The following is a 23,231-nucleotide window of genomic DNA, read 5'->3' as shown; positions in this document are numbered from 1 at the left end:
GTGAGGAGGGACACCTTAAATACAATCCTGTATTCCACGGGGAGCCAGTGCAGTGTTTTGAGGATGGGAGTGATGTGCTCATATTTGCACACCCTCATCAGGATCCTGGCAGCGCTGTTTTGGACATACTGAGGACATAATGAGAGCTAGAATAACTGGACCACATGATTAGAAAACGATGTCCTCAAAGAACTCTAAACCCACTGGCTCAGTGGGAGTTTTTTTAGTGCATTAAAAGTGCTTAATAATCCTGCAGGAAACATTTTAAGAGATTTATAATATTACGACAAAATATTAAAGAGATTCATTAATTAAAGAGATTGCGGGTGCATTTAACACATTAACTGCCTTTTAGTCTGGATCAAGGTCAGCTGGGGCAAGTGAGCACAGACATATCTCATACTAACATTAGACGAGAGGGTGATTAGAGTGAGCCTTTAGTGTGCTTTTAAACTACAGTATGTGTGTTTTCATATCTCTACTTTGGTGTCTTTAATCCTGAAAATGAAAGTGAAAACCACCCTGAATCTCTTATGAAGACATATTTTGCATTGTAGACCTACCCAAATCTCCTTGGACACTGTTGTCATGTGAGGTCCTACTGGAGGTAGTGGAGTCTCCATCACTGGGCCAGATCTGGCCCGATTTACGCACCCCGATGATGGAGGCCTCAGACACCACCACCTGCTGCTTCAGCCGTTTCTGAGACAGGGGCGTGGGGGGGCTGCTGCTGTCATAGGACTGCTGAGAATGCTGGGAGGGCGAGCGGCTTTTCTCCCTGTACATCTGGTAGGCAGTGGGACTGGGAGATACATGGCTGGACTGGCCAGAGGAGAAGTCCTCCTCGCTGGAAGTAAGGTTCTCATTAGAGCTGCAGTCTGGCGTGTAGCCACCTCCCATATCGTCAAAGCCACCCGACTGGTTTCCTGCAGTCACCTGGGAGAGCCTCCTGAAACCCCATTTCTGTCCATCATAAGTCTTTCTCTCCTTGGCCAGCAGAGTTTGAAGGTAAATCATCCGAAAGCGCTCCTTGTTCACTTCCTTCTCAAAGTGCCTGATAGATGTCTTGCATTTGTCAAGCTCCTGTTCAATGTCCCCCAATGAGTTCAGCTCCATGCCAGGAGGATCTGACTCAGGAAACTGGGCTTTCCATGCTTCCACAAACCCCACCGGTTCAACCATAGTTGTTGTTAGTATCTAATCTGAGTATCTAATCAACTGATATTACAATCAAATAATTTTCTAAAGTAAGACTTGAATATAAATGTATACAACTCTTGCCTTTCATTATTTATATATATGGTTCTAATAATTATTGTGAAGCGTTGTTTCAGACAAAAAAGATCTGCTCGAATAGGAGAATTTGTAATTCTTTAGCTAAATATATTATCTCTCTGCTTTGTTTATACAACTTTAATAACAACCATAAATCCATTAGAGAATGCAGTTCTAGCGCATGTTCAGAAGATCCATAGACGAGGTCCAAGAAAACAAAACTTATCCTTCTCTCTTTCGGTATTCCCCACTCTTCACCGTTGCAGTTGTATCCACTTGTGGTCCCATGTCTTCTTCTGTGTGTCTTGATGTGGGAATGACTGCCACTGATATTGTGCCTCTCAGGGTTGGTGCATAAAGGGGAGGGTCTATGTGGATGTGATTGAAGATTGAAGCTACTCAAAACAATATCTAACGACAACTCTGGATACAGAGCTGGAGAGAGATTTGACTACACACCGTAGTCAACGAAAGGAACTTGCTTGCTATTGCAAATAAACTAGATAAATGAATGAAGTAAATTGTTAAAGCCGTGAAATCCGCCCCACGACAGTGAACAGTGTTGATTTGCTGGCAGCGTTCTCGTGACTGGTTGTTTGGATGCAGCAGCTGGGTTCGAATAAAATTTGACAAGTTGTGCCAAACCAATTAGGTTATAAACACAAGATCGTTGTTGAATGTTAGTTAACGTTAGCTGTTAAAAATCTGTCCAAAAACTAACATTACCCAACATCAACCCGACACTATTTAATTAATTCTGGACATTGACTTTTGTGGTGATGAACAAAATAACTCATCTATGTTGCATAGAGTTGGGGCAGTATCTTGGTAGTTTCTAAACTTTGAGCACACGACTTTTTAAATGGATACAATTGAACTGAAATGGCAGAATGTATGTCGCCTTTAAAAAGCCCTCATCTGCAAGAGTCACTTGAAAGTGTCGCCATCTGATGGACGAAGTCCAAACTGGTACAAAGGGGTGCGAGGAATATAAACATCATACATGTATGTGTGTGTGTAGTTGCGCTTTAAAATTCAGTTGGAGATTCATATCGATAGGGCTTAGCTAATGGTTGTGATTTTGTACGTGATTTTACCCCACCCCAGGCCAGAGACCATGTTTTGGCCAATAAATGTGGGAATCTGCACATCTGTGGCGCAAAAGTGCACCCGTGAAAAATATCGACATTTCGGCTATTTCCTGTTAGCAACCAGCTCGCTTGTGTCTGGTTACCAAGACAGACGGAGTTTCACACCAGCAAACCACTCTCCTGTTACAAAATGTTAGTTAGCTAAAGTTATTTTAATATTTCGTTTGATACTCCAGCCAGGTGCTTAGTGTACCAAGTAGAATGCATCCATTTAAACGTATGTCCACATTTTAGCTAACCTTAATACATAGCTGTCAACATTGGGATTTGAAAAAACTGGAGATTTCGCCCCCGCCCCCTCCCAATGTAGTCTCCTCCCCCTCGTATGTATATATTTTCTGTTAGGATGTTTGTTGACAGCTGCTCTCTGCTGAGCTGCCTCGTCGCTGCCATCTGCTGGTCAAAACCTGTATGTACCCAAGGACTGGGTGAACTACTAATTGCTACATTAAATTAATCAGATACCTGGTTGAAAGTGAAATGCTGTGTACATCCCTGCATTAAATGAATGGAAGTGTCAGTGTTTCTGTAGAGGAGATGGAACGCCTGCTCTTGTCCACACTGCGCAGCCGTGGAATCGCAAGGCCATAGATTTAGAATAGATAGAAAGGGCACATTGTGGTGTATCATAATTAATTTGTTGAATACAATAGGATTTTTATAACGTTGACACACAAATTAAGGAATATTTACACTAAGTTCTCTTTTACCTCTTATTTAATTCATTCATTAATTTAATTGTAGGTACTGTTTATATTGTACATAGTCCTGTGTTGTATATTGTGTCCTATGTTACTTTTGTGTTTATTGTCTCTTTCTATATACACCGTGGGAAGGGGAGCACGTAATTGAATTTTTCTGTATGTCTTACACAAATTGGAAAATGACAAAGTTGACTTTGACTTTTAACATGTGTCTATAGTGTCAGACACTAATTGTAATGTTAAAAAAACGGATACTGCTGTAATATAAAGTGAAATTCTACCATGCCTCAATGCATCAACTTTAAACATACACTAAATGTTAATGTTAGAAATGTTAATTTCCATTATTTCCACCATGTGCAACATTTCCTAAGAACAGCAATGTCCATTCTATCAACTCCAAATCTGTGCTATGAGCTCAATTCTCCCGGTGCATGCAGAAGTAGAATTGCTGTCTTGTTTTGATCTTTTTTTTATTAAAGTAGTTTTGACATGTGATATAGATAAAGATATTGTTTCATTGTGTATTGATTAACTTTACATTTGCGCTTCATTACTTTACAAAAGTTATACTGGCACATGGGTCTAATACAGCAATGGATTATGGGTAAATGCAACGTTAAAGCAGTGCTAATGTAAGATTGACTTTACATTAAACGAATGACAATAATATAGTATAAAGTAGGGTATTAGTTGGACTAAAGAATGGTGTTGTCTCACCCTACTCGCATGTTGAGGGAGAGCACCATACATTATACCCTGAGAAACCACAGCCAAGAGTGAGCTCTCCGGGAACAACCCCACTTTGCCCGACAGTTTCTCAGCGACCATCTCCATGTCTCACTTCCTGTACTAACGGTCGTCACGGAGGGGAATTGCAGCCATTTCGTATAAATAAATAAAAACTGGGAAAATATGGGAAGATACTTTAACGGGAGGACGGCGTGAGAGAAGGTTGAAATATGAGAGAATCCCGGGAAAAACGGGAGGGTTGACAGGTATGCCAACACGGTACTGCTGCCCTGTCAGACGGCTTGCTAGCTAACGTAACGATACCAGTGCTGGCTAATCATCCAACTAGCTAGCACAGAGGAAAACGACAACTATTTACATAAACCGCGCAAGTACATGTTAAAGTTTCCAAGATGAGTGAACAACTTAAATTTATTGTTGAGCAACTCAACAAAGACCCGTTCAAGAAAAACTTCAACCTCATCACGTTTGACTCCCTCGAACCTATGCAACTGCTGCAGATTCTTAATGATGTCCTGGCTGAAATAGATCCAAAGGTGGGCCAACCTCTTTACCCCTCTAACTAGTGAATATGTAGTCTTACGTGTGATATTCACAATCAATGTCTGATAGCCAAAGTACATGATTCACACTTCTGACATACAGATACACTACAGTGTGTCCAAATCATTTCCCTATCTCTTTTCAGCAAAGCATTGATATCCGAGAAGAGATGTCTGAGCAGACTGCAAAGAGAATGTTTAATTTGCTGGGGATGCTGAAATATAAACCCCCTGGGAGTCATTCTGATGTGTAAGTATATTGATTAGTAAGTTGTTGAGACCTCAGGCATTCCCAAAGCATTTGATCGTACCCATGCTAAAGCAGAAGCTTATTTTAGTTTTTCTTTCTTTTATCACTCATCTCATACAGGAGCAGTTTCAGACAAGGTTTGGTTATAGGTAATAAACCTGTGATCCACCCTATCCTCCACTGGTTGCTACAGAGGGTCACAGAGCTAAAGAAGAGAGCTTACCTGGCCCGTTTTCTTGTTAAACTGGAGGTGCCTGCAGAGTTCTTACAGGACGATGTCATCATTGACACTCATAACCAGGTTTGTCAGCATCTTACCCGACACCCATCATGTTGTTTCTCTGCTAGTCAATGAATTAGGTATGCACCGACACCAGTAGGGGAGAGTGGGGTAATTTGTGCCAAGGGGCAAGAAGTGCCACCCCTGTTATCTATAAAACCATAGAAGAAGTTGGTCATGTGACAACATATATATTTTTTGTTTATCTACTTTTTTCTCCCATTTTTCTATTTTTCTCCCATCCCAATTTCGTATCGTCCAATTCTACCCTCCCCTGTCTCGAACGCTGTTAGGCCATGCCTCCCACAAGCCGGCTGCAATGTGGACGAAGCCTTACATCACGTGTCCCCTCCGGTACTCGAGGAAGCAGCCGTCGCATCTTTTCACCTGCACAGCGCGATCTCTCAGCGGCGGGGGTCTGCGTGGGAGGGACACGCCGCCCCCGTCGCTTCCTGATTCTGCTGCGCAGGCGCACCAACCGACCTGTAGGAGTCGCTGTCCACAACGTCCGATCCCCACCCATCAGCTTTCCCACCCCTAACACTGCCAATTGTGTTAGTATAAACGACCAGCCAAGCTGATAGCAATGCGGAAAGCTGGGCTCGAACCCAGCGTCTCCTGCATTGGTGGCGAGCGCCCTGCCCACTACACCACCTAGCCGCCCCGTGACAACATATTTTTGAAGAGGCATCCATTTCACTCAGCCTGCAAAGAAGGGAGACACATTTAAGCACATTTAAGTTACAAAAACATGGTTTTGCCCTCCAAAGTAAAATTTGTATGATCAAGGTTTTTTTTATTGCTGTGTTTGAACAATTATAGACAACTTTGAAAACAGTTCACACATGTTTTAGTGCTTTGGTAAGCTACACCATGAGTCTATACAGTTAGCATGATGCTAGCTCAAAACAGCTTGGGGATGCATTTTTTTCAAAATGGTAGGCTTGGGGTGATTTGTGCCAAAGGGCCTGGGTTAAGTTGTGCCAGGTGTTCTGTTTGTTAAGTTGCCCCAACTTATAATTATTAACTATATATATTACTTTATTGTATTTTATTGTTATTGTACATTGTAATCTTACATATGATCACTAAAACGATTGATATTCTTAATTTTAGACCAAAATCCATCATGCCACGCAGATATACAAACGGAAGACAGACAGGGTTTCAACTCTTGAGAAGTTGGAAAGAGCAGTGAAAGAGGTGCGACACAGCTAACCTAGACTCTTAAAAACTGTCTTAGGGACATAAAAAGCTGGATGGCCCTCAACTTCCTACAGCTAAATGAAAATAAAACAGATCATTTTGTTTGGCCCCCCCTCTTCCACCAAAACACTCCAACAGCCTAGGACAACTCTCCACCCACCTCAAACCCCACGTCAAGAGCCTGGGTATAATCTTTGACCCAGAGCTCAAATTCGACCAGCAGGTAAATGCCGTAGTAAAATCATGTTTCTTCCAACTCCGCAACATCACTAAAATAAAAACAATCCTTTCACCCGTCGACCTGGAAACAGTAGTCAATGCATTCATCACTTCACGCCTTGACTACTGCAATGCCCTCTACACCGGCATCAGTCAGGCAGCCATGTCCCGCCTTAAAATGGTACAACATTCGGCAGCTAGGTTCCTTACCGGCACCAGAAAGAGAGAGCACATCACACCAGTCCTAGCCTCCCTACACTGGCTCCCAGTCCCACTTAGAATAGACTTCAAAATCCTCCACCTCACCTTTAAGGCACTATAGGGTGCAGCACCCCTATACATCACCGAGCTCATCACCCCTTACGCAGCACCCAGGTCACTAAGATCCTCCAACCAGGCTTGGCTGGTCCCCCCCCGCACCAGACTCAGAAAGAGGCGATCGCTCCTTCAAGGCTGTGGCCCCCAACTGTGGAACCAGCTTCCCCTGGAGATCCGATCTGCCCCCTCGCTGGAGACATTTAAGGCCTGTCTAAAAACCCACTTTTATTCCCTAGCCTTCAATTAACCCTGATTCTCCCACACCCTAACTCGCACACTCTCATGCCCCCTCCCTCTTGTATCTCTTCTTGTGCTCCTCTGTCCCCTGTGTGCTATACTGTACTTTGTGCTCCCCTATCCGCTTGTTGGCCCACCATTAGCGGGAGCAACGAACACGTCGGATCATGCCGCCATCTTGTTGGTCCCCGCTTACAAACAGAGATCACGTGACGCCGTCGTGTCACGTGAGGTAAAAAAATGGGACGACCAATCAGAGGCCACGCTTCAGGACGCACTAGACGTCGCCGACTGGGGAATATTCGAGAGGAGCACCAGTGACGTCAGCGAGTTCACAGACGCTGTGGTGTCATTCATAACAAAGAACAAAGAAGCTTCTATCCCCAGGCCATCAGGCTGCTCAACGAACAATAAACACTGCAACAACCATCAATTGCACATAGCACACACACCCACACACTCACTTAAACAAACAACACACTGCAGCACCCACTCTCCACACTTTAGATCACACAAACACACTTTATATTTATTGATAAAGGATTTGCACTACAACTCGTACACCTACTGTAAATTGTACCTAAATTGCACCTCATCCCATTTCTGCTTTGCACTATATAGTATTGTATATTAGTACACTGCATAGTATATTGTTATATGGTAACTCAGTTACGTCTATTATGCATCGAACATTGTACATATGTCTATACTGAACACTGACCTCATTTTTTACTTCTAATTTACATGCTATACTATGTTATTTTATTTCATACTTATCTTGTCTTGCACAGTCTCTGGAGCGTAACAGTAAGAAGCATTTTGTATAAAAGTATTCTGTACTTCTGTATGACAACTATTAAAGAAACTTGAAACTTGATAGTATTGTCCCCACAAAGAAGGCGAGGGTGTTCCCAAACCAGAAACCATGGGTGGACAGCACTATCAGAGCAGCCCTGAACTCTCGCACCACTGCTTATAACCTGGGCAGAGAGTCAGGAAACATGGAAGAGTACAAGACAACAGTCTACACTCTGCGCAAGGCTGTTAAACTTGCTAAGAGGACGTATGCCGACAAGATGGAGGCACAAATGGCACAGAATGACACAAGAGGCTTATGGCAGGGACTGAGGGCTATAACTGACTACAAAGTCAGCGCCCCCTCAATGGGGAGCGACGACGCCTCCCTTGCAGACCAGCTCAACACCTTCTACGCGCTGTTTGGTGCAAACAGTGGCACTGCTAGCCCAACGGCTAGTGACGTCACTGGTGCGCCGGCTGTTGTGGAGGGGGGGGGGGCATCCGCGGGGGGGCGGGGACGCTCTCTCATTGACGGTACACAGTGTGAGAAGAGCATTTATGCAGGTGAACACCAGGAAGGCGGCTGGCCCAGATGGAATAACAGGACGCATACTCAAGTCCTGTGCTAACCAGCTAGCCCCTGTGTTCACCACCATATTTAATCGATCCCTGAAGAAGTCAGTGGTCCCTGCCTGCTTCAAGATGTCTACCATTATCCCGGTACCAAAGAAACCCTCCCCAGCAGGTCTCAATGACTACAGACCGGTGGCACTCACCTCTGTGGCCATGAAATGTTTCGAGAGGCTGGTCAAGGATCACATTTGTGCCTCCCTCCCCAGCGATATGGACCCTATGCAATTTGCATACAGGCCAAACCGGTCCACTGACGATGCGGTCTCCCAAGTACTGCACAGCACCCTCTCTCACCTGGACCGTCAGAAGGGGGGCTATGTGAGACTGTTGTTCATTGACTACAGCTCAGCGTTCAACACCATAGTCCCCACCAGACTGGTGGACAAGCTGATCGAGCTGGGTCTGAGCTCCGCTCTGAGCGCCTGGGTACTGGACTTTCTGAGTGAAAGACCCCAGGCGGTCAGGGTGGGGGGTCAGACCTCCAACACCATCACCCTGAGCATCGGGTCCCCCCAGGGCTGTGTTTTGAGCCCCCTGCTGTACTCACTATACACACACGACTGTGTGGCCAAGTTCAGCTCCAACTCCATAGTGAAGTTTGCAGACGACACAGTGGTGGTGGGGCTGATCTCGGACAACGACGAGAAGGCCTACCGGGAGGAGGTTGAGGTACTGGAACGCTGGTGCCAGGACAACAGCCTGCTCCTGAACATTGGTAAAACCAAGGAGCTGATCGTGGATTATAGGAGAGGACAGCAGGAGACACACACACCACTGATGATTAACGGGGCTACCGTGGACAGGGTGAGCAGCTTTAAGTACCTGGGGGTCCACATCTCAGAGGATCTGACATGGTCAACACACATAGACACAGTAGTAAAGAAGGCGAAGCAGCGCCTCTACCACCTGAGACAGTTAAGGAAGTTCAGAGTATCGGGGAAGATACTCCAGTCCTTCTACTCAGGAGCTGTAGAGAGCATCTTGACCGGAAACATCACTGCCTGGTATGGAAACAGCACGGCACAGGACAAGAAGGCCCTACAGAGAGTGGTGCGCTCAGCCGAGCGTACCACGGGTATTGCACTACCTCCCCTGCAGGTTCTATACAACAAGAGGTGCAAATCCAGAGCCTGCAGAATAATGAAAGACCCCCACCACCCCAATAACAGCCTGTTCCAGCTGCTGTGGTCAGGCAGACGCCTGCGAACCCCAGCTACTAGGACAGAGAGGCTTAGGCTCAGCTTCTTCCCCCAAGCCATCAGAGCCTTGAACAATGAACATTGAGTGCCACAGAACACTGAACTATCCACACATGAGCACACACACGACACGCACGCTGTGCACGCTCACACACTAGCAGCCACTTTAACACTTTAACATGAGCGGGCACACACTCATGCCGCACACACCCACTTATGGCCAAAAGGAAAGGCCACTTTAAATTAATATAACAACAGTAACAGTGTATTGCACTACCAAAGCTACCTAGCATGTCCTATATGCTCTGTAAATAACTATGTACAGATACCGAGATGTCACACCATGTTACCTGTTACCTGTTTATTGCACAATGTTGTTTTTATTGGAATCTATTATGTTGTACCACTGTATTGCACATCGTTGCGGGCAAGACCACCCGCATTTCATTGTATACTTGTATGCCGTGACAAATAAAACTCTTGACTTCACTTGACTTGTTGTCCTATTTTCTGAATGTACTGTCCTGTCCTGTTGTGCCTTTTTGTATTTGTGTATTTTATATTAGGACTAGGGCTGACCTTCGATTTTTTTTGGCAATCGAAGCTTCGGGGCCGAGCTTCGATTTTAATTCGAAGCTTCGAATTAAAAAAATAAAATAAAAAATCTTTTTAAATTTTTTTTTTTATCTTTTGTGGGACTTGTACAGCACTTTGGTAAACTTTGTTGTTTTTAAATGTGCTCTATAAATAAAGTGGATTGGATTAATGAATTAAGTAGCCCCTTTCGTGACTGTGACGCAGCCAACAGTGTGATTTAATTCAAGGTGGATCGCTGTTGTCGTTTGAACAACTTCAGATTTCATGGGAACTACCAATCCCCCAAATCAAGAATGTTTAAGATGAATGAAGTAAGATTTTGATTATTTGAAATATGGCCTGTGTAGACTAAACTATGCACAGAATTATGTCAGTCTACAAGGTCCGGATTCTACATGGTCCGGCAATGTAGACCTTATAGACTCCACTACAGACCAATTATCAGTGAATGTTCATGCATTTTTAAGAAGGGCTACTTCCACAAAAAAACAAAGAACTCACCAAAACATCTCCGTAGCACCTTATCTAAATGTTCTATTTCATATATGGAGATTCATATTTATTTATGTATTGCATGCATTTCTACATTTTATTTCCTATTTTGTTTATTCATCCCAGTATCTTTCTTTCTTATGTGTGAAATTCTACAAGGCATTTACATTCACATTTACATTTAGTCATTTAGCTGACGCTTTTATCCAAAGCGACTTACAAGTTCTGTACGACAGGTCATCAGGAAGGATACAACTCTATCAGCTGAGTAACAATATTCATCAAAGTGTTGCGTGTTACAGTGTAGGTTAGTTTATTAGGACAAGTGCATGACAGTAAGGTTAGTTAGGGTTAGATTTTTTTTATTTTTTTTTTTAAATTTTATTTCAGATAATGGTTGAAGAAGTGCGTCTTTAGTCGACGGCGAAAGATTGGATGGGATTCGGCTGTCCTAACTGGGGTGGGTAGTTCATTCCACCATTGTGGGGCAAGGACTGAGAATAGGCGTGTGTAGGTGGTGTATATGTGTTTGAGGATGATATCCTTCAAACAGGCAATAGTGATGATATAATTTGGGCAGTGCTGAGCTGGGTTACTTTCCTCCAGTATGTTCGAAGCTTGTGCCATCGAACGAAGCTTCGAAGCTTCGAAGTATTTAAGACAGCCCTAATTAGGACATTGATTTTATGCTTTGATTGTACAGCACTTTGGTTGGCTCTTGACCTTTTAAACGTGCTTTATAAATAAATTACTTGACTTAACAGGGGAAGACTATACGTCAGGTTGGAAAGGAGATGAAGATCTGCAGGATGCTTTTACCGCTTTTGAGATTAAATTATCTGTTTTACTTTAAATTATCAATGGCACAATTTACCCCAGTGTATTCTCTCTAATGTCACAACTTACCCCGCACCAGGGGCAAGTTGTGCCACAAAACCACTTTTTTTTCTAAAGCTATATTTCTGAAACAGTTTATTTAAGATCCAAAGTGATTGTCCCCAGGGATGCACAACATCCTAAACTATATGTACATATTTTAGTTGGGGGCATTACTGTAATCCCCTTGCTTTAAAGGCACTTTAAGTTAAATTTGGCACTTCTTACCCCACTCTCCCCTACTGGTATATGGGATATTGGGGAGATAATAGGGCGGCTATGCACTTTTGGCACATTGAATCTCTATTTGAGAAACATTTATTAAATCGGAATAATCTCTGTCCAGCGACCCCAAATCAATGGTCTTAAGTACTGTCCAATAAGAGCATTGGAATGGATCGGCACTTGGTATCACCACGTAAAGTTTAGGATTCACAATCGGTATCGTCAAAAGGGTATGGGTGCATCCCTACTTTGAATAGTACATGGTACATTGTAACAACAATATGAAATGGGTTATGAAATGGAAATTGTATAACAGACTAAAGAATAATATTGTGCATTTACAGTATGAAGAGCTGGTGGATGGATTTAAGACCTATCACAAGGAGTGTGAGCAGCTGAGGACATCAGGCTTCTCCACAGCAGAAATCAGAAGGGTACAAATTAATAGAAGAAGATTACTTTATTGTCAATTAACACCAGGCAGTTGACATTTGGCTTTTCGCATGTCTCCTAGATACACGGCCCCTACACATATATTTACCAAAATGTTTGTGTGAGCTCTTACACCCAAATGAGGTTTATAGTATTACTACAAGGTCTGAACAAGAATTAAAAGCAAATTTGGGTGTAAGAGCTCATACAATAATTTTATGGCCTTGTAATGTCCAGAGTCCCATTCATTGTCTATGGTTTAGCCCCAGATTTTACATCCCAGTGACATCATTGATTGGAGGGTTCTCTCTCTGTTTTCTAGCTTTAGGATAGAGTGTAATCAATCATCTTTTTATATTTTATTTTGTAAGCTAGGTTGTTGCAATACCCAGAAAATGCTCATACCAGCAAAAATGTTCCCTGAAGCTATCCGTCTTCTCCCCAACCATAGGACATAAGTGCAATGGAGGAGGAGAAAGATCAGCTCATCAAACGAGTGGAGAGGCTGAAGAAGAGGGTAAGTCAAACTGTCTGAGACTCATAATGCCCGGGAGTCCTTGGGATTCACTGAGGAATGAAAACATGACCTCTAATATATTTTAACAACTTCCTAACGTAATGAGAGCAGCCAGCCATCTGACATACCCAAGGCTTTACCCCTTCTACCAGGCTGTAGAGTGATGGGGTGTTGAATTAGTGGGTCTTACTTTTAGGCCCTGCCAGAAGGGGAAACTTGAGTCGGTCAGAGGTGTTTCGTTATTCCTGCTAACCCTGTGTTGTGCTCTTCTAGAATGCTATCACCTTACCTTGTGTGTCCACTAGGTGGAGACGGTGGCCAACCATCAACGGATGCTGGACATGGCCAGACACCTCCGTGTGGAGAAGGAGAGAGAGGAGTCACTGACTCAGCAGAAGCAAGAACAGAAGAACCAAGTACATTTTCTCAGTTTGTTTGTTATAATTGATCATTTTCTGTCTTTGGTATGTTCTACTGGTCCGTTGGCATTCTATATACCAAACAAACAACTTCATCTGACTGTACACTAGAACAGGGGTTCCCAAACTTTTCAGGCCAGGGCCCAGAAAATAAGGCGTCAGAGAGCCGCGGCCCAATGCACATCGTCGGGCTTTTTTTTTTTTTTTTCTTTTTTGCCAGGCGACCGATTTTTTAAGCCAAATATCACTTCAATCCTATTAAGTTAGTTCAAGTTAGTTATTCATTTATATGTGCTATTTATGAGAGGGCTAACTTGTTGCAAAATAATAATGATAATAATAATAGCCTCATTAAAATACTATTGTTGCTTCGGTTGTTTTCAGCGTTTTATGTGCATAATCTGTTATTTAGTTTGAAATGTTCGTTGAAATAAGTAGATTTTTCGTTTTTGTTTATTTATTAAGTTAATATAAAACCATATAGTCACATTTTAGAATACAATAGAATAGAATTTTAGAATACAACTAGAAACACTGTCCTGGCCTGCTTCTAAGTTCAGTGGCCTGACAAAAAAAAAAAAAAAACAAAAAAAAAAAAACAAAAAAAATGTTTTTAATTTTTTTTAATTTTTTTTGAATCATCTCGCGGCCCACCCGTGGCTGTTCGCGGCCCACCTTTGGGTCGCGACCCCGACTTTGGGAACCACTGCACTAGAATACTGGAAATGGGCCAACACCTGTGCAGCGTCTTGTATTAAATGAGCAGGTTTTTCCCAACCTCTATAGTCTTAACATTACAGTGATGCTCAAAGCATTTACACCATCTTCTTTTCATGCTATAACATTGTGCTGGTTTGGTGCGGCTAGGTGGTGCAGTGGGCAAGGCGCTCACCACCAATGCAGGAGACGCTGGGTTCGAGCCCAGCTCTCCGCATTGCATTCAGCTTTGCTGGTCGTTCATACTAATACATTTGGCAGTATTAGGGGGTGGGAAGCTGATGGGTGGGGATCGGACGTTGTGGACAGCGACTCCTACAGGTCGGTTGGTGCGCCTGCGCAGTAGAATCAGGAAGCGACGGAGGCGGCGTCCCTCCAAAGCGCAGACCCCCGACGCTGAAAGATCGCGCTGTGCAGGTGAAAAGATGCGACGGCTGCTACCTCGAGTACCGGAGGGGACTCGTGCAATGTATGGCTTTGTCCACATTACAGCCGGCTTGTGGGAGGCATGGCCTAACAGCGTTCGAGACAGGGGAGGGTAGAATTGGACGATACGAAATTGGGATGGGAGAAAAATAGAAAATGGGAGAAAAAGTAGAAAATACATTGTGCTGGTTTTCCTTTTAGATAATTGAAGCAGGGTAATGTAATTGGAAGTCAGTGCCACGACGCCTTCAATTAATTTTACAGACCGTGTTGCTGGTGCTGTTTCTGCACCCCGACCTGGAATGATCATAAACACCATTAGAAGTAGTTTGCAACCGCAAAATCATAGCTTTTTGGTCATGAAAGTGTATGGCGGGCAATAAAATGTTGTTTATAGGGCACCAATATGTGGTGAACGGGTATTAAAACCTTTCAAACACATATTCATAAACTGAAACCTATTATATAAAATAAATGTAGCTAGCCATTAAGTTTTATGACGCTGCACTAAAGGTGGTTGTCATTTGCATGTGCTCAGCTGTTCCAGGCAGAGCGGAGACTCCAGAGGTCCCAGCAGCAGGTGAAGGATTTGCGGCAGGCAGCAGCAGACGCCAAGCCAGAGAGTGAGTAGCCGTGTTCCACTGTCTCCGTCACTGTCTCCGTCACTGTCTCCGTCACTGTCTCCGTCATGGCCACAGCTGGGTGGAGGTTCAAGGACACAGTGAGGTGTTGGAGGCAATAAGCCTCTCGGTTAATTGACTCCCATCTATTAAGGCCCTATGATTATGGTGATACTTTGAAGTGCTCTAATAGAGCTTATCCGGTGTGGAATCTGCTCTTTGTGTTCTTGTCTGGCAGTGGGCTGAGTCCCCATCCACCGGAGAGATTTACACATTTACAGGTTCCAAAATGGCCAATGCTAAACTAATCAGGAGGGGGCTGTGCAAGTGAGCTTGTGTACACAAAAAAAAACAGAAGAAAATATGTACACAATTCTAAACATAGTAGCTGAACCCCACCCCCCCATTTATTATCAAAGTAAAAGTTTATTTGTCACACATATCACATATGCAATGGCAGTAAAATGCTTCCTCTGCAAGCCCCCCTAAAGCCCTCCCCCAGACTAAGTGCATCAAAGAATAACTCTTAATAAACTCTGTAAACCTCAGTAAACAATAAAACTCTTAATACAACTCAGTAAAGAAACTTGCAAAGAAAAACCACATTCAACCTCTTATTTATTCTCAAGAATACATTGGTTTGCAATGTTGACGAGATTACAGGTATATTAAAACACAAAATAATACTTAAAGTAGTGTAGGAAAGTAGTGTAGTACATTAACAATTAATGTTGTGCAAATTAATATGGATACATCTTGCAGTCAGTGAGTAATGTACAGGTACTAGACAGAGTCCTCCTTTAGGATCCAGATGACTTGTGGGTAGTAGCTTCTCTTGAGCCTCTCTGTGTTGTTGGCCTTAAAGCTGCGGTAGTGTTTGCCTGACCTCAGCAGAGAGAAGCGTCCATTGTTCGGATGGCTGGGATCATTTATAATTCTCTTGGCCTCAGTCCTGGTATAGATGTCCTGCAGGTTGGGGAGTAGTTCACCTCCGGTGGTACTCTCAGCCGAGAGATGTGTGTAGTCCATGTCGGGTCCTCTGGGATGTGTGTAGTCCATGTCGGGTCCTCTGGGATGTGTGTAGTCCATGTCGGGTCCTCTGGGATGTGTGTAGTCCATGTCGGGTCCTCTGGGATGTGTGTAGTCCATGTCGGGTCCTCTAAGATGTGTGTAGTCCATGTCGGGTCCTCTGAGATGTGTGTAGTCCATGTCAGGCCAAGGTACCCAATGTTGCTCACCCTCTCCACTAGTGCCCCATTGATCCTAGCGGCACGGTGGTGTAGTGGTTAACACTCGCCTCACAGAAAGAAGGTCCAGGGTTCGATTCCCGCTTGGGGACCAGGTTTCCATGATGCCAGGTACCCAGGTGGGGTATCTCCCAGGCCTTTCTGTGTGGAGTTTGCATGTTCTCCCCGTGCTCGCAAGGGTTTCCCCCCCGATAAGATAAACCCAATGGAAGAACATGCACAACAACAGATCGCTAACGCTGTGGCGTCCTTGACGAAGACGGGCAGGAGCACTTGGATTGGTCCCCGGGCACGGCCCTCGCCGACGCCTGTCTGCTTCCGGCTGCCCTTGGGGGGGAAGGACGACGGGATGGGTTAATCGCAGAGACGAATCGCATCGGCGATCCTACAAAGACAATGCATGAGTGTGTGTTCCGCTAACCGCTAAAACATTGAGGATAATTGCATGCCAATTAAAGACCTCTGAACAGGTCCTGCATTATTATATTATTATTATCCTGATCACAGTCACTGTTTTTGAGTCGAAACGTATCGGAGAGTGATGACAAAGTTCTCATTCTTTCAGGCTTAATGAAGAGACTAGAAGAGGAGATCAAGATAAACTCTTACATGGTGTTGGATAAAGTCCCCAAGGAGCTGGAGAGTAAGAAGCGCCTGGTGAAGTACCTTCAGAAAGTGGTGTCGGAGCCCGCCATGGGCCAGGCCCATCTCCACCAACTGGACCACAAGGTAAGGAATATATGTGTGATGGTCAACAAAGACTCGATGCACGATGTGTTAATGCCATGTGAGAGAATGTCATACAGCCTTTATTCTGTTTGTAGATGTTTTTATCAGTCACCACCCGTTTGAAACTTTTGGTTTGTTTGTCCCTAACCTTGCAGATTAAAGAGGTCAACGGTCAAATAAATCATCTGATTGAGAAGAGGATGATGAGACATGACCCCATGGATGACAAGCTGACCCTTTTCAGGCAACAGGTGATGCCTTTCTTCCGGCTTTATGTTCCTTCTTTGTTTTGTGTGAACCAGACACTTTAATGTTTTGTCACCAAAAAGTGTATTTATGTTTCTGACAAAAATATTTCAGTGGTTTGATTTGTACCCTTTTTATCTGCTGCTCTAGTGATACTGTTGTTCTGCACAACTGTCATTAGTTCCTGTTTCATTCGTTTATTTCCACATAATTTCTAATTCACAAGCAGCGCTTACTGTACTGCAACAATAACCGCAACATTTGGATGGTGTGAACTCCTGTAATTAGTGATGCACCGATGTGAAAATTGTGGCCGATACCGATAACCGATATTAATATTGCTGTTCTGGCCGATACCGATATTTACCGATGTCGATATCTGTATAGAAAACACTTTTTTATGATAATCAAATAAAGAGCTATTTTCCAAAACGCATAATTTCTTTACTTTTGTAACTTATTTTCAGAAATGACTGATATTTTGAAACTATTTAAGGCCAAAACATGTAAAAAGATTTTTTTTACATGTTCCGGTTAAGCTACAACATGTAGCACACGCATTTTGCAATTGCTCCGCTCCCACTAACGCTAATTTCGTTTAAAAACATTATTTGGACAGTAAAGAAAGAGAATAGACCACATCGTATGTATTGTTAAGACCCTCTACTAACCATATCAAAAGACAATATGGTTAAAGGTGGAAAGAAGGCAGAGAAAAACTTCAACGGCGCAGGACGTAAAAAAACGAGAAAGACGCGTCCTAACCGTCGCTGGTTCTGAGCCGACGGCGACAAGCTCCGAGGAGGAGAAGGAAGAGGACAACTTACCGGGATCATCGATTACGGTCCCCGAAAGAGAGTCAATAGAGACCAACATAAAAGAAGGTACAGATTCAAGCTCCGTGAAAGGGAGAGCAGCCAGATTTATGGATTCCAACGTCACTGCATCTATCTACCATATGCCGCCAACTGAAGAAAGCAGAAATCCACCCGATTTCAACACATTGTCTAACCTGATGGTAGAACAGTCCAACATGATGAAAGAACAGATGGTAGAACAGTCTAACCTGCAGATTACACACATCAAGGCGCTCGAGGCAAACGTCGAGGCTAAATTCGATCGCATCGAGGCTAAATTCGATTGCATCAATGAGAAATTAGAAGAAGTCAAGAAAGCGATCGATGCACAGTCAAAGCGAATCACGACAGTGGAGATTTCGGTGACAGAAAACACAAAAGCAGTCAAGGCGAACGAAGGTAGCATGACAGAGATGGGAGAAGAGATGGAAAAAGTTAAAGATGAATACCGGAGGGAAATAAAATTGCTTAAAAACGAAGTGATGGAGAGGCAACTAGAAACCCATCGTTACCACAGGCGGAATAACATCCGCATTGTGGGGCTTGATGAATCAGTAAACTGCGATGACATCAACTTTCCAAACGAGTTATCAACGATTTTGGAAAACTCCGATCCAAACAAAGTGCCAGAAGTGGAACAAGTTTACAGAATTGGTTCCCAGGGGCAAAATATCAACGGGCCGAGAGTCATCATTGTCACTCTGCGGAAAACTACAACAAGGGATGAAATCATCAAATATGCTCGCAACCAACGTGGGAAGCTGAAGTATGGTGATAAACCAATATTTATCTACGAAGATTTGAGCAGAGAGGCCATCATCCGACGTCAACCATACAAAGATGTGATGCAAAAGCTGTACATAGCCGGCTACAAGCCAAGGCTAGCATATCCGGCGCTGTTATCATTCTTGGGCAATAACGGCCGCAGGTCAGGTCCATTTACACCCTTTGAAGCTGAGGATTTCCTGAATCAAAATGCAGCAAATAACCCAAAGCATGACGAAAATGCCGGAATCAGTTAAGCCTCTCTCTAAATATATACCAGTGTTGGAATGACTTTATTGTGTTCATCAATGAGGTCATTCCACCAGTGTTGGAATGACATTGTTGTGTTCATCAAAGTAGCAAACGATATGCAAGTCGTCTATAACAAAGTGTACTGTGTATAATACGATTCATAATACATTATAATTTCAGTCTCTGGTCTCTGAGGGGACAAATAAATATCAATGCAAAAAGATCTATCTGGAATATTCTGGGTTTATCGCTCAAATGCCCTGGGTCTCTTAGATCATTCTGGAATGTAAAATAGTCTAGGCACTAGTATATTCTACAACCTTCTAGAATATAAGGCACCATGACAACGAAGCATACAACTCTAACAATAACATTCGGTGTGCATACACATAGCAGATAATAAATTAAATGAAGTGCAATCAGCCCTTAATAATACTTTAAAATTATCCACACATAAACGTATGAGCACAGCAAGGTTATTCTAACAATTTAAGTAATCACTCCATTAAAGGCACATTGAAGCGCTAAAAGGCGCTGCTTTTCTATCTTATCTAATCAGTTAAATCGGTTCTAGTGGCTTCTCCACGTTGATAATTATTTATCTCTTATTCCTTATCTATATCTTTCCATTGATTTTTATTTTATTTAATTTTTTCTTCTCATTACTCTATATTTTTTAAATATAATTTAACTTACATTGTTCTTTTCCAATGTTCTTCACATTAAGGTGTCAATATTACTATATATTTTTTAAATATATTTTAACTTACATTATTCTTTTCCAATGTTCTTCACATTAAGGTGTCAATATTGATCTACAATCTTTTCCTTTTTTTTTTCCCCCACACGTTGGTGGAGGGTTCAAAGGAATATGTCGATAAAGGTTTATTCTCTTTTTATTTTATTTTTTATTTTTATCTTTAGGTTATTTGATTATTTATCACAATACTTCATTACAGTAAGGGAAGGTGCAAGACCAAAAGCGACATTCTATTGCAATAGAATGGAAATGTTAGATCCTATGGCAATGAGCATAGGAAAATTAGGATTACAATGCTCAGGTTGGGCAATCCGGTGGACCATGGGAGAAAGTCAATCGCGGAGGATGTGTTCTTGGAACACAGGCATGTTCGACTTTCTGGGAGAGGGGAAAATAGGGGATTTTTATTTGTATATATATATGTTTTTAAGCTCAGCTCTCAACGGGACCTCATTAATTGGATGTGCATCTATTGTAGCTTCATACTCCAGAAACATTACCAAAAACTACACGAAAACATGCATAGACTATGGCTAGTTTGAATATAATGGTATGGAACACCGGTGGGATAAACAAACAACACAAGCGCAAAAGCGTGCTTACACTGATGAAAAAAGAACATGTGGACGTGGCTCTATTAAGCGAAACGCACATTTTAGAGGGAGACATAAATACGTTAGCGGATAACATATACCATAATATTGGTCACTCTTCTTTTGCTACGAGAACTAGAGGGGTAGCCATAGTCGTCAGACGCAAATTAAATATCGAATTGAAAGGGGTATGGTCGGATGCTGAGGGGCGCATAACTATAGCTAGGATTATACACAATAACAGGAAAATTGCATTGGCAGCGGTATATGCCCCGAATTTGTACGAAGTGGGTTTCTTCACTTCACTAACAGGAGAAATGTTAAACCATCCCGAGTACTCATATATAATAGGTGCGGATTTTAATGCCATTTGGAACCCAAGGATGGACAAAACTTACCTTTCCTTCTCCAGCGAACAAAAGAATTCATCTAAAGCATTAAAAGATTGGTCGAAATCAACAGGAGTAACTGATTTATGGCGTTCACTTAACCCCATGACCCGCAAGTACTCCTGTCGTTCGGCGAGACACAACACACTATCCAGAATTGATTACGTCTTTGCATCCCCGAGAATATTTGATAAATACGAAGTGGAAATGACACCCAATGCGCTATCAGATCACTGCTACTTAATCCTGAAAGCAACATTTGGTACACTATCTACCCGGGCCCCAAGATGGCGTTTTAATTCGATGCTGCTTAACAACAAGGAATTCATTACACAAATTAAAGAAGCTCTCACAGTATTCCTACAAGATAATGCTAACTCGGTGCAAGATCCCAGAATATTATGGATGTCGGTAAAGAATATGATCAAGGATTTCTCGGATAGATTTACCTCCATATTGCGCAAAAATCAAAACACAAAACTGTCTGAAATGGAAACGCTTTACTCAACGCTTTTTAATTCTTTAAAATACAACAACTCTACTAGACTAGATAACCAAGTTAACATTCTAAAGACAGAGATCAAAGCAATGTACAGACAAAAATCGGAATTGCAAATACGCAGCACTAGACAACAGCAGTACTTCCAAGGTTCTAAACCTAGTCACCTATTAGCCATGCGACTAAGAATTAATGCAAAATTTGCAGATATAACTGCCATTAGGAAACAACAAGCTCTAGTAACAGAACCCAAAATAATAAACGATACATTCAAAGAATTCTACTCCGATTTATATAACTCAGAAACGACCTTTGATCAAGACAAATTAGACACATATCTTAATCAAATTACTCTCCCTAAACTTACGGATGAAGACGCTAAACAGTTAGAAGTACCGATCACATTAGAAGAACTCAAGAAGGCCATATCCGGAATGAAAAACGGCAAAGCTCCGGGAATTGACGGTATCCCATCAGAAATGTACATTTCTTGCTGGGACATATTTGGACCCTTATTACTAAATATGATCTTATACTCAGTCAAAGAGGGAAGCTTCATTGAACACCAAAATACCGCACTCATTTCAGTTCTTCACAAAAAAGACAAAGACCCCACTGAATGCGGTAGTTACCGTCCTTTAAGCCTCCTCGGAACCGATGTCAAACTGTACTCTAAGATATTAGCCATCAGATTGCAAAAGCATATGACGTCTTTAGTTCATACGGACCAAACAGGCTTCATAAAAGGTCGCCTGATCAATGATAACATAAGGCGAATACTGCACGTACTAGATACAGACAAAGAGGACATCACACCTAAGGCGATACTATCCCTGGATGCTATGAAAGCATTTGACAGGTTGGAATGGTCGTTTCTATGGGCAGTATTGGAAAGGATGGGGTTAGGAAAAGGTTTCATTGATATGATTAAAGTACTATACAAGGACCCATCGGCCAGGATTACAACAGGCACATTCATCTCCGATATCTTTCCGGTATCGCGCTCAGCCAGACAAGGTTGCCCTCTTAGTCCCGGACTATTCGATCTATCATTAGAACCTTTAGCACAATTTATAAGACAATCCCAACACATAGAACCAATAGTAATCAAGGGCACACATCATAAAATTAGTTTATATGCGGACGACGTAATATTGTTCATGCAAAACCCCAACAACACATTGCCGCTTATACTCAAGTTGATAGAGAACTTTGGTGATTTATCGGGATTTAAAATAAATTGGCCTAAGTCGGCTTTTCTTCCTCTTAACACCAGTGCAAAAAAAGAGACAACCCTCCCAGGTGCGATACCCATGGTCAAACATTTCAGATGCTTGGGTGTGGAAATATTTCCCACCATAAGACAAACGGTGAAGCACAATTACACAAAAATACAGAACAAAATCAAGGACGACCTGGACAGGTGGGCAAAACTTAAAAACTCAGTACAAGCAAGGGTATCAATAGTTAAGATGGATGTATTACCAAGAATCAATTTCTTCAGCTCAATGCTTCCGTTACCTCCTCCAGAGGGCTACTGGAAAAGATTACAAACCTCCACATACAAATTTATTTGGAATAACAAACCACCTCGCATAAAAAGATCCACCGCACAGAGAAGTAAAGCAGACGGTGGCATGGCAGTCCCAGATTTTTTACAATATTTTAATGCCTTCACATTAAGACCATTGAAGAAGATATGGTTTGACCCCGAGGCTTTGGTATCTTGGAGAAAATTAGAAGAAAACATAGTAGCCCCACAGAGATTGAAAGACATAGCATACACTAAACTTTCAATCAAGCATTGTGAGCGAGAATTTGGCCCAATAATAACCCATGCAATCAGGACATGGCGGGAAACACAAAGGAAATTTCCTAACCATCAAGTATGGCATAATCACACTCCCATATTCAATAACAATGCTCTCTTAATGGGAAAACGACCTATAAGATTCCCTGTATGGGAAGAAAGAGGCATACACTCATTAGGGGATATTTTTAATAACAA

At 42.6% G+C, this 23,231-nt stretch overlaps 1 protein-coding gene across 1 annotated transcript in view; it reads left to right on the top strand.

The window, feature by feature from the left end:
* Positions 1 to 4,275: 4,275 nt before the first annotated feature.
* Positions 4,276 to 23,231, top strand: part of LOC311230291 (intraflagellar transport protein 81 homolog) — a gene marked incomplete at its 5' end in the record, with an annotated part of 55,450 nt that continues 36,494 nt past the window's right edge. The window contains 9 exons of the mRNA XM_084316517.1: positions 4,276 to 4,419; positions 4,572 to 4,675; positions 4,796 to 4,976; positions 12,100 to 12,189; positions 12,639 to 12,704; positions 13,010 to 13,120; positions 14,805 to 14,889; positions 16,699 to 16,862; positions 17,018 to 17,113. Of these exons, the coding sequence (XP_084172643.1) occupies positions 4,276 to 4,419; positions 4,572 to 4,675; positions 4,796 to 4,976; positions 12,100 to 12,189; positions 12,639 to 12,704; positions 13,010 to 13,120; positions 14,805 to 14,889; positions 16,699 to 16,862; positions 17,018 to 17,113 (1,041 nt within the window). The remainder of the gene's footprint in view (positions 4,420 to 4,571; positions 4,676 to 4,795; positions 4,977 to 12,099; positions 12,190 to 12,638; positions 12,705 to 13,009; positions 13,121 to 14,804; positions 14,890 to 16,698; positions 16,863 to 17,017; positions 17,114 to 23,231) is intronic.

Source organism: Notolepis coatsorum (assembly GCF_963971535.1).
Source record: "Notolepis coatsorum genome assembly, chromosome: 1".
Lineage (NCBI taxonomy): Eukaryota > Metazoa > Chordata > Actinopteri > Aulopiformes > Paralepididae > Notolepis > Notolepis coatsorum.
Note: the sequence above shows the minus strand (reverse complement) of the source record. Positions and strands in the feature narration are given on the sequence as shown.